Genomic DNA, 12727 nt, shown 5'->3' with positions numbered 1-12727 from the left:
TCTATCACCCTGGATTACCAGTTGTTTAATACAAAAACACGGAAAATCAGTGGTTAATCCAGGGGGAACGCAGTTGGGGGAGTTGTCATCTCTTCTGAATCTTGATCACATGGCCCTGCAACTACTGTATATGATCAGATTTGCATTAGTTATTTGCTCATTTCAAATCCTTTTTTTTTTTTTTTTCTTTTCTTCAGGTTCAATATGCCCACATTGAATCTCAGAACACATGATTTTGGTACCTTAGTCCCTTGATCCTATAGCAATATCCACCATTTCAGCATTGCAAATAGTAGGAAAGGGTCCATTTCTTAGCTGTAAAATATGGATTATGATGGCCTTGGTGACTCTACAGTCCAAATTTTATTAAAGACAGGAGGCGAGTATTTTGCTTTACTTTCTAAACTCCAGCAGTAATAAAAGTACAGAAAAAAGAAACATTATTTCTGGACAACCAATGAGATCACAGTAAACGGTAATAAAGCCAGGTGCTAGACAATCCACTTCCTCTTTCTTCACTGGTCCGGACCGAACCAATCCTCAGGAACTGTAGAATATAAGACCAACGGAACCGGAACTTCCTGGAAGATTTCCTGAACTTGAAATCAGACTACTCACACTAGAATAAAACAGATAATGCATCAAAGTAACACAAAACTATATATATAGTGAAAGAAATTTACCCAAGGGGGGGGCAAAATACTTACCTCCTGTCTTAAATAAAATTGGGACTATAGAGTCACCAAGGCTATCATAATCTATATTTCATGACAAGGCTCCTATTTTGCTTTTTTAAAGCTTAAGTATCTAACAGTGACAAAGCAGCCTGAGAAATAGGTTTAAAATAAAAATTTACGAAATATAGAGTCAGAAGACCAGTCTGCCGCAGCCAGTAAGTCTTGCAAAGAGCAACCTTGCCTAAAGGCACAAGAGGCTGTTGCCCCTCTAACTGAATGTGCTCCGAAGGAGGACGGAATGTGAGCTAGTGACATGACCCATCATATCCATCTGGCAATAGTAAGGACCGATATGGGGCAAAAGGGTTGAATATAAGAAATCAGTAAAGAGCCTTTATCTGAAGTACGGAAAGGAGCCGTGCGAGCGCAGTTTTCTTTAAGGCATCTTGCTACACACAGTAGAGGTTCAGAATCTAGATAAGGGTAAGATAGAGAAGACGAGAAGGTTTTAGTACGCCTATTAATATGAAACTGTAAACCTGACAGAGAAAACTCGTCTATATTGAGAGCCTGAACATCAGAGGCTCTCCTAAAGGAGAGAAGGGAAGCAAATTTAGCTGATAGTTGTTTCATGGAAAGCAAGGAGTTATCCGGCCAGGATTGAAATAAGGACAGAAGTTTTGATACCCCCACAGGAATTTATAATGAGATTGAGGGGGAATCCTAAGACGGATACCCCTCAGGAGGCGAGAGATGAGAGGATCCTTACCAACCGGTAAGCCATTAACCGGTAGGTGAGCCGCTGAAATGTCAGAGCGAAAGAGATTAACAGTACGATAGGCTTTCCATTGTTCATATAGATGTGCAAGGAAAATGGCTATAATCACCGGAGGTGCTTAAAAGGGATCAGTACATTCTGCCAAGCACCAACGAACCCAGATCGACTATGCGAATTCATAGGACCGTCGAGTTCCAGGGGCCCAGGAATTTCTGAGGAGACCCTAAGCTGTGTCCGAAAGGCCTGAGGGGTCCCAGGAACCCCTGAAACTGTCCATACTAGGAGACAGAGTGATTCATCTAGAATTAATGGGTGATGGTCACCTTCTGTGCTCCTTAAGAGGTTCGGAAAGGGAGATATCAGTAGAGGGTACTGACGAGATAGTTCTAAGAGGGCTGGAAACCAGGCTTGAGCTGGCCAAAGGGGAGTGACTATCACGATAGTGATCTGGAGTCTGCGGATGAGGGCTAGAACCCTGGAGATCATGGAGAATGGGGGAAAGGCATAAACGCTGTATGGGGGCCACTTTTGGAGAAAGGCATCTGTGGCCAGGGCTCCTGGGTCTGATAACCAACTGAAGTATGTCAGGAACTGGTAAGTGTCTATTGACAAGGGTCCCCTGAGAGCTTGTATTATGAGAAAAATACATCTGTTCAGTTTCCAGTCGCTGACGTCTCTCCAGTACCTGGAAAGCTAGTCCGTTACGTTGGACTGTCCCGGAAGATATTCCGCCATCACTTATATATTGTTCTCAACGAAAAATTGGTAAAACTGTTGAGTTAAAAACCCTAGGATCAGTGACCTGGTACCTCCAAGTTTGTTGATATAATGGACAGCTGAGATGCTGTCCATATGGATTAGGACACAACAATTGTTCAACGAATCCTTGAAGGATTAGATGGCAAAAGGACCTGCTATGAGTTCCAGACAGTTGATATGGAGCGAGGACTTCTCCGGAGTCCATTTGCCCCCGGTGGCCTGAAAGTCGGAGGATGCGCCCCAGCCAATCAGGCTGGCATCTGATTATATTACGAAATCCGGCGAGAAACCGAAAATGACCCTGCCATTCCAGGCTTCCATATTGTGAAGCCACCATGATATCTCCTGTTTGACCTCTGGGGAGAGAGTTACTGGTTGGGCAAAGGAAGGGTCTTTGTGTAGGTAAGAGTGCTTCAATCTCTGCATGGCCCTGTAGTATAAGGGACCTGGGGAAATTGCCTGAATGGAGGAGGATAGGAGCCTTATGATCCTCGCAAGTTGTTTCCTCAGAGCTGATCTGAGTTCCTTTCGAATGGTGACTAGTTTGGCCTGCGGCAAGGGCACGATAGCTGTTATTGAATTCACTGTGAAACCTAGAAAGGAGGAGAGATTTGTCATGATTGATCACAAAACCTAGGTGTTGCAGGAGGTTCGTTGTGAACTCTAAATGATTGAGTAATAAGCTCTTGTCTTGCGCTAAAATGAGGATGTCGTCTAGAGATAGAGGATGAGCCTGATGCCCCTGGTTCGAAGGAAGGCTGCAACCGGTCTCATAATCTTGGTGAAACACCAAGGAGCTGAACTGAGGCCGAAGGGGAGACATGTGAATTGCCAGAGTTCTCCGTTTCAAAGGAACTGAAGATAATGGCGGAATGCGGAATGCATGGGCACTGTCAAGTATGCATCTTTTAAATCTAGACCATCCAATCATCCAATCCTGCCCTTGCAGGGTGTCCCTGAGTAGGTGTATGCCCTCCACTTTGAAATGGTGGTAGACGAGAAATAAGTTTAAGGTTTTCAAGTTGATGACCAGGCGAAAGCCTCCGTCCTTCTTTTGACCAAAAACATGTTTAGAAACCCTCGTACTGAGGCCCGTTCTATAGCCCCTTTGCAGAGAAGCTGACGCATTTCCAAATTTATAAGTACCTGCATAGCATGAGGAAACGGGATTGGGTTGGGAGGGAGGGGTTGTGACGGGAGTTGGAAGAATTCTATCTGGAATCCTAAAACTGTTTGCAAAACCCACTGGTCTGAGGTGTTCTATGTTGGGAAATAACGTGCAAGTCTGCCCGCCAGTTCTATTGGGGAAGCATGAAGGAGCGAAGGACTCACCTTGATTAGTGGGAGCTGGAGGGGCTTGTGGATGACCTCTGGCTCGGAAGGGCCGGCCCCTTGTACGGAACAAGGGTCTAATTTGTGGAGCATATTGCTGACGGAAGGAGACTCTGAACGTTGCTTGGCTGGACAAACGATCCCTGAAACACCCAGCCCTGGCAAAAAACTGTTATAAAGTACTCTGCGCACGTTAGACTGAGCTCTGTCCAAAGAGGTAAATCTGGAAACCAATCTATTCAGATCTCAAATAAAGGACTCCCGAAGAGTAATCCTTTGGCTGAGGATCCGCCTTCTGTCTTTGCCATATGGGCCAGTTTAGGATCTAGTCTGGCAAGAGCTGCCCTGCGCCTCTCAGTAGAGAGTGCTACATTGGTGTTGCCTAGAAGGCAAATTGTACATTGTGCCCATTCTCTGATCTGCTGAGGGTTGGGAAGTTATCATAGCCTTATCGGTGATCTGTAACATTTGTGTAATCAGCCCCACCATGTCTAATAATTTATCCTGGGACGATCTAAGTGATTTGTCTTGGCCCCTTCTAGGGTCTCTCCCACCTCTGGTGAGGAAAGTCACCATAGTGGAGTCAAATTCAGGGGTGGAAGATTCCCTATCTGGGAGCATGGGTCGTGGGCGTTCTGCCCGTAATTTATTCGTAGTGGGATTAGGAAGGGGTTTTCTTAGCCATGCTTGTAAGAATTGCATTGTGTGGTGAAGGGGACCATTCAGATGACCGTGGGTGTCTTATTTGGTCAGGGTCAAACATGGGCCCTGACTTATTAACAAACTAACTTCACTTAACTAACAGTTTCCCTCATCTATCTCCTCACTAATATCATTCTCACCTTTGCAGTCCCCACCTCCTGTTTCCCATCCTCCTACCCATCTAGATTGTAAGTTCCCACGGGACTAGGGCCCTCAATTCCCCCTGTATTTGTCTGTAAAATGTTGTCTTTTATTGTATTGTTACTCCATTGTACTGTTATCCTTGTACCCAGGGGCAGCGCTGCTGAATCTGTTTGTGCTTTATATATATATATAAAGAATAATAGGCTGACCTAAGGGGTCTATAATGGTTTGTGCGGGGAAGGTGTCCGTGTCCTCTTGGGTACAGGGTGTTTCGTGAGGCTCTTCAGGCCATTCTGACTCATGATTTGATAGGTACCCATCAGGGTAGTACATGGGGTTATTTGGTTCAGAGGTAGTATTATTGTCATTGTCTTTCGTAATATTACCCCAGGGGAAGGGTTATGGCAGGCTTATTTTTCTTAGAATGGGGGGGTTCCCCTTGGTGTTTGGTTTTGGAAGTACGCTTTTTAGAGGTCTCTGGTTCAGAGGAGTTGTGCATCAGGGCCGGAGGTTCAAGGGTCTCCTGTATAATACTTTTAACCATAGATGAAATATCTGCTAGAGCAGAGGATACTGCTTGTGACACAGTGTTATTAACCAGCGACTGTATGTCAACAGGGGTTTGTTCATCATCAGACATGATATCTGATTATTAAATTAAGGAAAAAATAAAATATATATGATATGATTAATATGTATTTTGCCTGCTGCGGAGCTCAGAGAATACCGCCAAATGCCAGAAAACACTTCTGTTTATTTTTGGTAAAAGGATACGTTTTCTTTGTTGTTTTCCTTAGTTCTTGTTCACAGGGATATTGCGATATTGATCTGTATCTGCAGATGTATATAAATTACTTTAGTACCCCATATATAGTCGATTTGCATCAATTTAACTATAAATATAAGTGCACCGTTTATTATGGTATATAACTCACTGTAAATATGTTTATCGTTGGTGGTATAGTGGAAATAATAAAATCCAACATGGCCGCGGTCACAAGGTGTGACGTTGCGTGCGTAGTAAGCAAGTATTGCAAAATTCCTCTACCAAGATGGCCGCCTGGGCACCGTTTGTGGCGGTAAAAAGTGCGCCCGGACAGCGATACTGTCAGAAGATATTGCAAGCTTCAATCTACAGTAGATCCACTACGCTACCAACGATACTATCGTTTACATAATATATCGAAAAACACAAGTGTTTAATAGAAAATTAAGCGGTAAGAGATAGAGAAAAGTTTGAAATCACAAACGAATGTTAGTGTGTATATTCAGTGGATATAAAAAGTCCACACACCCCTGTTAAAATGTCAGGTTTCTGTGATGTAAAAAAATGAGACAAAGATAAATAATTTCAGAACTTTTCCCACCTTTAATGTGACCTATAAATTATATAAATCGGGATGTAGACGAGTTTAAAATTGAGCAATCACATTCAAAATCATGTTAAATAGGAGTCAGTACACACCTGCCATAATTTAAAATGCCTCTGATTAACCCCAAATAAAGTTCAGCTGTTCTAGTTGGTCTTTCCTGACATTTTCTTAGTCGCAACCTACAGCAAAAACCATGGTTCGCAGAGAGCTTCTAAAGCATTAGAGGGATCTCATTGCTAAAAGGTATCGGTCAGGAGAATGGTACAAAAGAATTTCCAAGGCATTAGATATACCATGGAACACAGTGAAGACAGTCATCATCAAGTGGAGAAAATATGGTGCAACAGTGACATTACCAAGAACTGGACGTCCCTCCAAAATTGATGAGAAGAAAACTGGTCTGGGAGGCTGCCAAGAGGCCTACAGCACCATTAAAGGAGCTGCAGGAATATCTGGCAAGTACTGGCTGTGTGGTGCATGTGACAACAATCGACCGTATTCTTCATATGTCTGGGCTATGGGGTAGAGTTGTAAGACGGAAGCCTTTTCTTACAAAACAAAACATCCAAGCCCAGCTAAATTTTGCAAAAACACATCTGAAGTTTCCCAAAAGCATGTCGCAAAAGGTGTTCTGGTTTGATGAAACCAAGATTAAACTTTTTGGCCATAATTCCAAAAGATATATGTTCGGCGCATAAACACTGCATATAACTAAAAGAACACCATAGCCACAGTGAAGCATGGTGGCAGCATCATGCTTTGGGTCTGTTTTTCTTCAGCTGGAACTGGGGCCTTAGTGAAGGTAGAGGGAATTATGAACAGTTCCAAATACCAGACAATATTGGCACAAAACCTTCAGGCTTCTGGTAGAAAGCTGAACATGAAGAGGAACTTCATCTTTCAGCATGACAACACCCCAAAGCATACATCCAAATCAACAAAGGAATGGCTTCACCAGAAGAAGATTAAAGTTTTGGAATGGCCCAGTCAGAGCCTGGACCTGAATCCGATTGAAAATCTGTGGGGTGATCTGAAGAGGGCTGTGCACAGGAGATGCCCTCACAATCTGACAGATTTGGAGTGTTTTTGCAAAGAAGAGTGGGCAAATCTTGCCAAGTCAAAATGTGCCATGCTGAAAAACTCATAGCCAAAAAACTGAGTGCTGTAATAAAATCAAAGGGTGCTTCAACTTATGCAACCGTATTATTTTAGTTTTTTAGTTCTACTTCCCTCCACCTAAACGGTTTTAGTTTGTTTTGCAATTGAGTTGTACAGTTTATAGGTCACATTAAAGGTGGAAAAAGTTCTGAAATGATTTATCTTTGTCTCGTTTTTTTTACATCACAGAAACCTGACATTTTAACAGGGGTGTGTAGACTTTTTATATCCACTGTGTGTGTATGTGTGTGTGTATATATGTGTGTGTATATATATATATATATATAATATATACTAGTTAGAAAAAGATGTAGAAAATAATCCACTCTCAATGCATAAGTGGCAGGGAAAGCTAGAGTCTCAAGAAACAGAGAAATACAAAGCAATTTAAAAATCAATTCAGAACAAGTTTACATCTGGAGCAGTAAAGAAAGAGGAAGTGGATTGTACAGAACCTGGCTTTACTACCGTGTACTGTAATCTGATTGGTTGTCCAGAGATACTATGTTTCTTTTTTCTGTACTTGTATTACTGCTGGAGTTTAGAAAGTAAAGCAAAATAGGAGCCTCCTGTCTTATAAAATACAGGAACAGTTATTTCATACTCTATACCAGTGGTGTTTACAGTGTGAGGCGGGTCTCCTCTGGGGGGTGCTGGAGCATATAAGGGGAAGCTCGGGAGCAGTGACGCTTTGCATTATCCTATGGAAATAAACAAGGAGCAGGTGACTTTGGCAAAACATAGAACGGTTTTTAAGAGCTGACAATGACTCTTGAAATGTAGTGGCGGAATAAAGCAAAGGTAGAAGAAAGACACAGAGCTCAAAACTGCTCAAACTGCTTTGTGTTTGTCTTGTTCAGTAACTTGCATTTAATCCCTTCCCGACGGCTTTAGCGCTATTAGGACAGCATAGAACGTCCTAGCTGTTTGGTTGTCCTGAAGCCACAGCCGCTTCCTAAATGGGATTGCAGGCCGGAGGGGAGTGTCTAGCGTTATAGGCCCACCCCCACCCCCGAACCAATCTCATAGTTAAAATCACAATCGCATGAATGATCATGTGATTTCAAGTCTTACTTAATTTTTTTGTTCCGATGTAGACAAATAATTCCTCACAGGAGGGGATTAAAAGAGGAGTAACAAAGTGCAAATTTGAAATGTGAGTGAAACATTAACTATTTTTTTTATTTTATTTAACAGAACCAGTCTATATAAATTTCCCAAATTAAAACTAAAAATAAATATTAAAATTACAAGGATAAAAAAATACATATCTCCCCACTAGATGGCGCAAACTTCTACTATCCGTAGTAAAGAGCAGCAAATAGAAATATAGATAGACCTATACGTTTTATTTATTTTTTTACATAGAAGTACTGTACAAGAAAAAATAAATCTAATGTTATTATGCAAGCAGCAGAGAATTAATAAAATACTCTGTTTAATCCCTGCAAACAGTTATTAAAGAGATAGAAAGGTCATAATGGAAACGTGCATTTCAGTTAGATATAGAAGTATTTCTGCAATAAGCTTCCAATAAACATTGATTTTTTTTTTTTCCTCTTCAGCAGCATACACACATGTGCTATAAGGGTTTAGTGCCCCAGTATACTGACACCATGCCTTCTCAGAAAGTCAGTAGTGGCTTGTATGACACCATTGCCCGCTGAGCAGGTGTGGGGTATGAATACTGGTGCATGTTCCTCAGAGCATATGTGAATATGTTGTTTAAAAAATATTATTTTTAACTAGAAACATTTTTGCTAATGGAAGTATATTGCAAAAACACTTCTATTTAAAATTGAAATGCATCCATGAAGATTTGAACTTTGACCTTTATAAAGTCGGCTGCAGAGAGTAATAATGCACTACTGAGGATAGCTGGTGATTGGTTGCCACACACATATGGTTCTTGTCATTGGCTCACTAGATGTCTTCAGCCAGATCTCAGTAGTGCACACACAAAAAAAAAACTGTCCTGCAGTTAGAGCTGTCCTCAAACATTGCAGGTTTACCAATACAAAAAGTATATATATATTTCTCTTGTTAAGTGTATCCAGTCCACGGATCATCCATTACTTGTGGGATATTCTTCTTCCCAACAGGAAGTTGCAAGAGGATCACCCACAGCAGAGCTGCTATATAGCTCCTCCCCTAACTGCCATATCCAGTCATTCTCTTGCAACTCTCAACAAAGATGAACGTAGTAAGAGGAGAGTGGTGTATTATAGTTAGTTTCTTAACTTCAATCAAAAGTTTGTTATTTTTAAATGGTACCGGAGTGTACTGTTTTATCAAAGGCAGCATTAGAAGAAGAATCTGCCTGTGATTTCTATGATCTTAGCAGAAGTAACTAAGATCCATTGCCGTTCTCACATATTCTGAGGAGTGAGGTAACTTCAGAGAGGGAATGGCGTGCAGGTTTTCCTGCAATAAGGTATGTGCAGTAAACATATTTCTAGGGATGGAACTTGCTAGAAAAATGCTGCTGATACCGGATTAATGTAAGTTAAGCCTAAATGCAGTGATTTAATAGCGACTGGTATCAGGCTTATTAACAGAGATACATACTCCTTATAAAAGTGTAATATAAAACGTTTGCTGGCATGTTTAATCGTTTTTATATATGCTTTGGTGATAAAACTTATTGGGGCCTAGTTTTTTCCACATGGCTGGCTTTATTTTTGCCTAGAAACAGAGGCTTTCCACTGTTATAGTATAAAAGTTACAGTTGGTGCAGTTAAAATTACAAACTGTGACATTCAGCTTCCCTCAGCAGTCCCCTGCATGCTATAGGACATCTCTGATGGGCTCAAAAGGCTTCAAAAGTAGGAGCTGTGGCAGTTGTTATGACTGTTTAAAAAACATATTTAAAGAATTGTCACCAGAGGGGTCTGTCGAGGGGGAAGTTATGCCGACTAACTCTCCCCACGTGTCGGACCCTTCGCCTCCCGCTCGAGGGACGCACGCTAATATGCCGCCAAGTACATCAGGGATGCCCATAGCGATTACTTTGCGGGACATGGCTGCAATCATGAATAATACCCTGTCACAGGTATTAGCCAGATTGCCTGAATTGAGAGGCAAGCGCGATAGCTCTGGGGTTAGACGAGATACAGAGCGCGTAGATGCGGTAAGAGCCATGTCTGATACTGCGTCACAATATGCAGAACCTGAGGACGGAGAGCTTCAGTCTGTGGGTGACGTCTCTGAATCGGGGAGACCTGATTCAGAGATTTCTAATTTTAAATTTAAGCTTGAGAACCTCCGTGTGTTACTTGGGGAGGTATTAGCTGCTCTGAATGACTGTGACACAGTTGCAGTGCCAGAGAAATTGTGTAGGCTGGATAAATACTATGCAGTGCCGGTGAGTACTGATGTTTTTCCAATACCTAAAAGGCTTACAGAAATTATTAGTAAGGAGTGGGATAGACCCGGTGTGCCCTTTTCCCCACCTCCTATATTTAGAAAAATGTTTCCAATAGATGCCACTACACGGGACTTATGGCAGACAGTCCCTAAGGTGGAGGGAGCAGTTTCTACTTTAGCAAAGCGTTCCACTATACCGGTTGAGGACAGTTGTGCTTTTTCAGATCCAATGGATAAAAAATTAGAGGGTTACCTTAAGAAAATGTTTATTCAACAAGGTTTTTATTTTACAGCCCCTTGCATGCATTGCGCCTGTCACTGCTGCGGCGGCGTTCTGGTTTGAGGCCCTGGAAGAGGCCATCCATACAGCTCCATTGACTGAAATTATTTGTTTCTGATGCCATTGTTCATTTGACTAAACTAACGGCTAAGAATTCCGGATTCGCCATCCAGGCGCGTAGGGCGCTATGGCTTAATTCCTGGTCAGCTGATGTGACTTCAAAGTCTAAATTACTTAACATTCCTTTCAAGGGGCAGACCTTATTCGGGCCTGGTTTGAAAGAAATTATTGCTGACATTACTGGAGGTAAGGGTCATACCCTTCCTCAGGACAGGGCCAAATCAAGGGCCAAACAGTCTAATTTTCTTGCCTTTCGAAATTTCAAGGCAGGTGCAGGATCAGCTCCCTCTACTTCAAAACAAGAGGGAACTTTTCCTCAATCTAAGCAGGCCTGGAAACCTACCCAGTCCTGGAACAAGGGCAAGCAGGCCGAAAGCCTGCTGCTGCCTCCAAGACAGCATGAACGAGCGGCCCCCTATTCGACAACGGATCTAGTAGGGGGCAGACTCTCTCTCTTCGCCCAGGCGAGGGCAAGAGATGTTCAGGATCCCTGGGCGTTGGAGATCATATCTCAGGGATATCTTCTGGACTTCAAAGCTTCTCCCCCACAAGGGAGATTTCACCTTTCAAGATTATCTGCAAACCAGATAAAGAAAGAGGCATTTCTAAGCTGCGTGCAAGACCTCCTTGTAATGGGAGTGACCCATCCAGTTCCGCGGACGGAACAAGGACAGGGGTTTTATTCAAATCTGTTTGTGGTTCCCAAAAAAGAGGGAACCTTCAGACCAATTTTGGATCTAAAGATCCTAAACAAATTCCTCAGAGTTCCATCATTCAAGATGGAAACTATTCAAACCATTTTACCCATGATCCAAGAGGGTCAGTACATGACCACAGTGGACTTAAAGGATGCCTACCTTCACATTCCGATCCACAAGAATCATCATCGGTTCCTGAGGTTTGCCTTTCTAGACAGGCATTACCAGTTTGTAGCTCTTCCATTCGGGTTGGCTACAGCCCCAAGAATTTTTACAAAGGTTCTGGGCTCACTTCTGACGGTTCTAAGACCGCGAGGCATAGCGGTGGCTCTTTACCTAGACGACATCCTGATACAGGCGTCAAGCTTTCAAATTGCCAAGTCTCATACAGAGATAGTTCTGGCATTTCTGAGGTCGCATGGGTGGAAAGTGAACGAAGAAAAGAGTTCTCTATCTCCTCTCACAAGGGTTTCCTTCCTAGGGACTCTGATAGATTCTATAGAAATGAAAATTTACCTGACGGAGTCCAGGTTATCAAAACTTCTAAATGCTTGCCGTGTTCTTCACTCCATTCCGCGCCCCACGGTGGCTCAGTGCATGGAAGTAATCGGCTTAATGGTAGCGGCGATGGACATAGTGCCATTTGCGCGCCTGCATCTCAGACCACTGCAATTATGCATGCTCAGTCAGTGGAATGGGGATTACACAGATTTGTCCCCTCTACTAAATCTGGATCAGGAAACCAGAGATTCTCTTCTCTGGTGGTTATCTCGGGTCCATCTGTCCAAAGGTATGACCTTTCGCAGGCCAGATTGGACCATTGTAACAACAGACGCCAGCCTTCTAGGTTGGGGTGCAGTCTGGAACTCCCTGAAGGCTCAGGGTTCATGGACTCAGGAGGAGAAACTCCTCCCAATAAATATTCTGGAGTTAAGAGCAATATTCAATGCTCTTCTAGCTTAGCCTCAGTTAGCAACACTGAGGTTCATCAGATTTCAGTCGGACAACATTACGACTGTGGCTTACATCATCCATCAAGGGGGGACCAGGAGTTCCCTAGCGATGTCAGAAGTCTGCAAGATAATTCGCTGGGCATAGACTCACTCTTGCCACCTATCAGCGATCCATATCCCAGGGGTAGAGAACTGGGAGGCGGATTTTCTAAGTCGTCAGACTTTTCATCCGGGGGAGTGGGAACTCCATCCGGAGGTGTTTGCTCAATTGGTTCTCCGTTGGGGCAAACCAGAACTGGATCTCATGGCGTCTCGCCAGAACGCCAAGCTTCCTTGTTACGGATCCAGGTCCAGGGACCCAGAAGCGGCACTGATAGATGCTCTAGC

The 12727-nt window shown here is 43.0% G+C and overlaps 1 protein-coding gene across 2 annotated transcripts in view; it reads right to left on the bottom strand.

The window, feature by feature from the left end:
- The window catches only part of HMBS (hydroxymethylbilane synthase), an 89320-nt gene that overhangs the window by 71838 nt on the left and 4755 nt on the right, over window positions 1–12727 (bottom strand). Inside the window, exons 2-3 of one of the 2 annotated variants that reach the window (XM_053691348.1) lie at window positions 5167–5226; window positions 17–5037 (exon numbers count right to left, since the gene is read on the bottom strand). The exons of the other annotated variant lie outside the window; for it this stretch is intronic. Of the exons in view, the coding sequence (XP_053547323.1) occupies window positions 2207–3145 (939 nt within the window). The 5' untranslated portion in view covers window positions 3146–5037; window positions 5167–5226 and the 3' untranslated portion in view covers window positions 17–2206. Of the gene's footprint in view, window positions 1–16; window positions 5038–5166; window positions 5227–12727 lie in introns of those variants that run through there. 2 annotated transcript variants of the gene reach the window in all.

This window comes from Bombina bombina, chromosome 8 (assembly GCF_027579735.1).
Source record: "Bombina bombina isolate aBomBom1 chromosome 8, aBomBom1.pri, whole genome shotgun sequence".
Taxonomy (NCBI): domain Eukaryota; kingdom Metazoa; phylum Chordata; class Amphibia; order Anura; family Bombinatoridae; genus Bombina; species Bombina bombina.
Note: the sequence above shows the minus strand (reverse complement) of the source record. Positions and strands in the feature narration are given on the sequence as shown.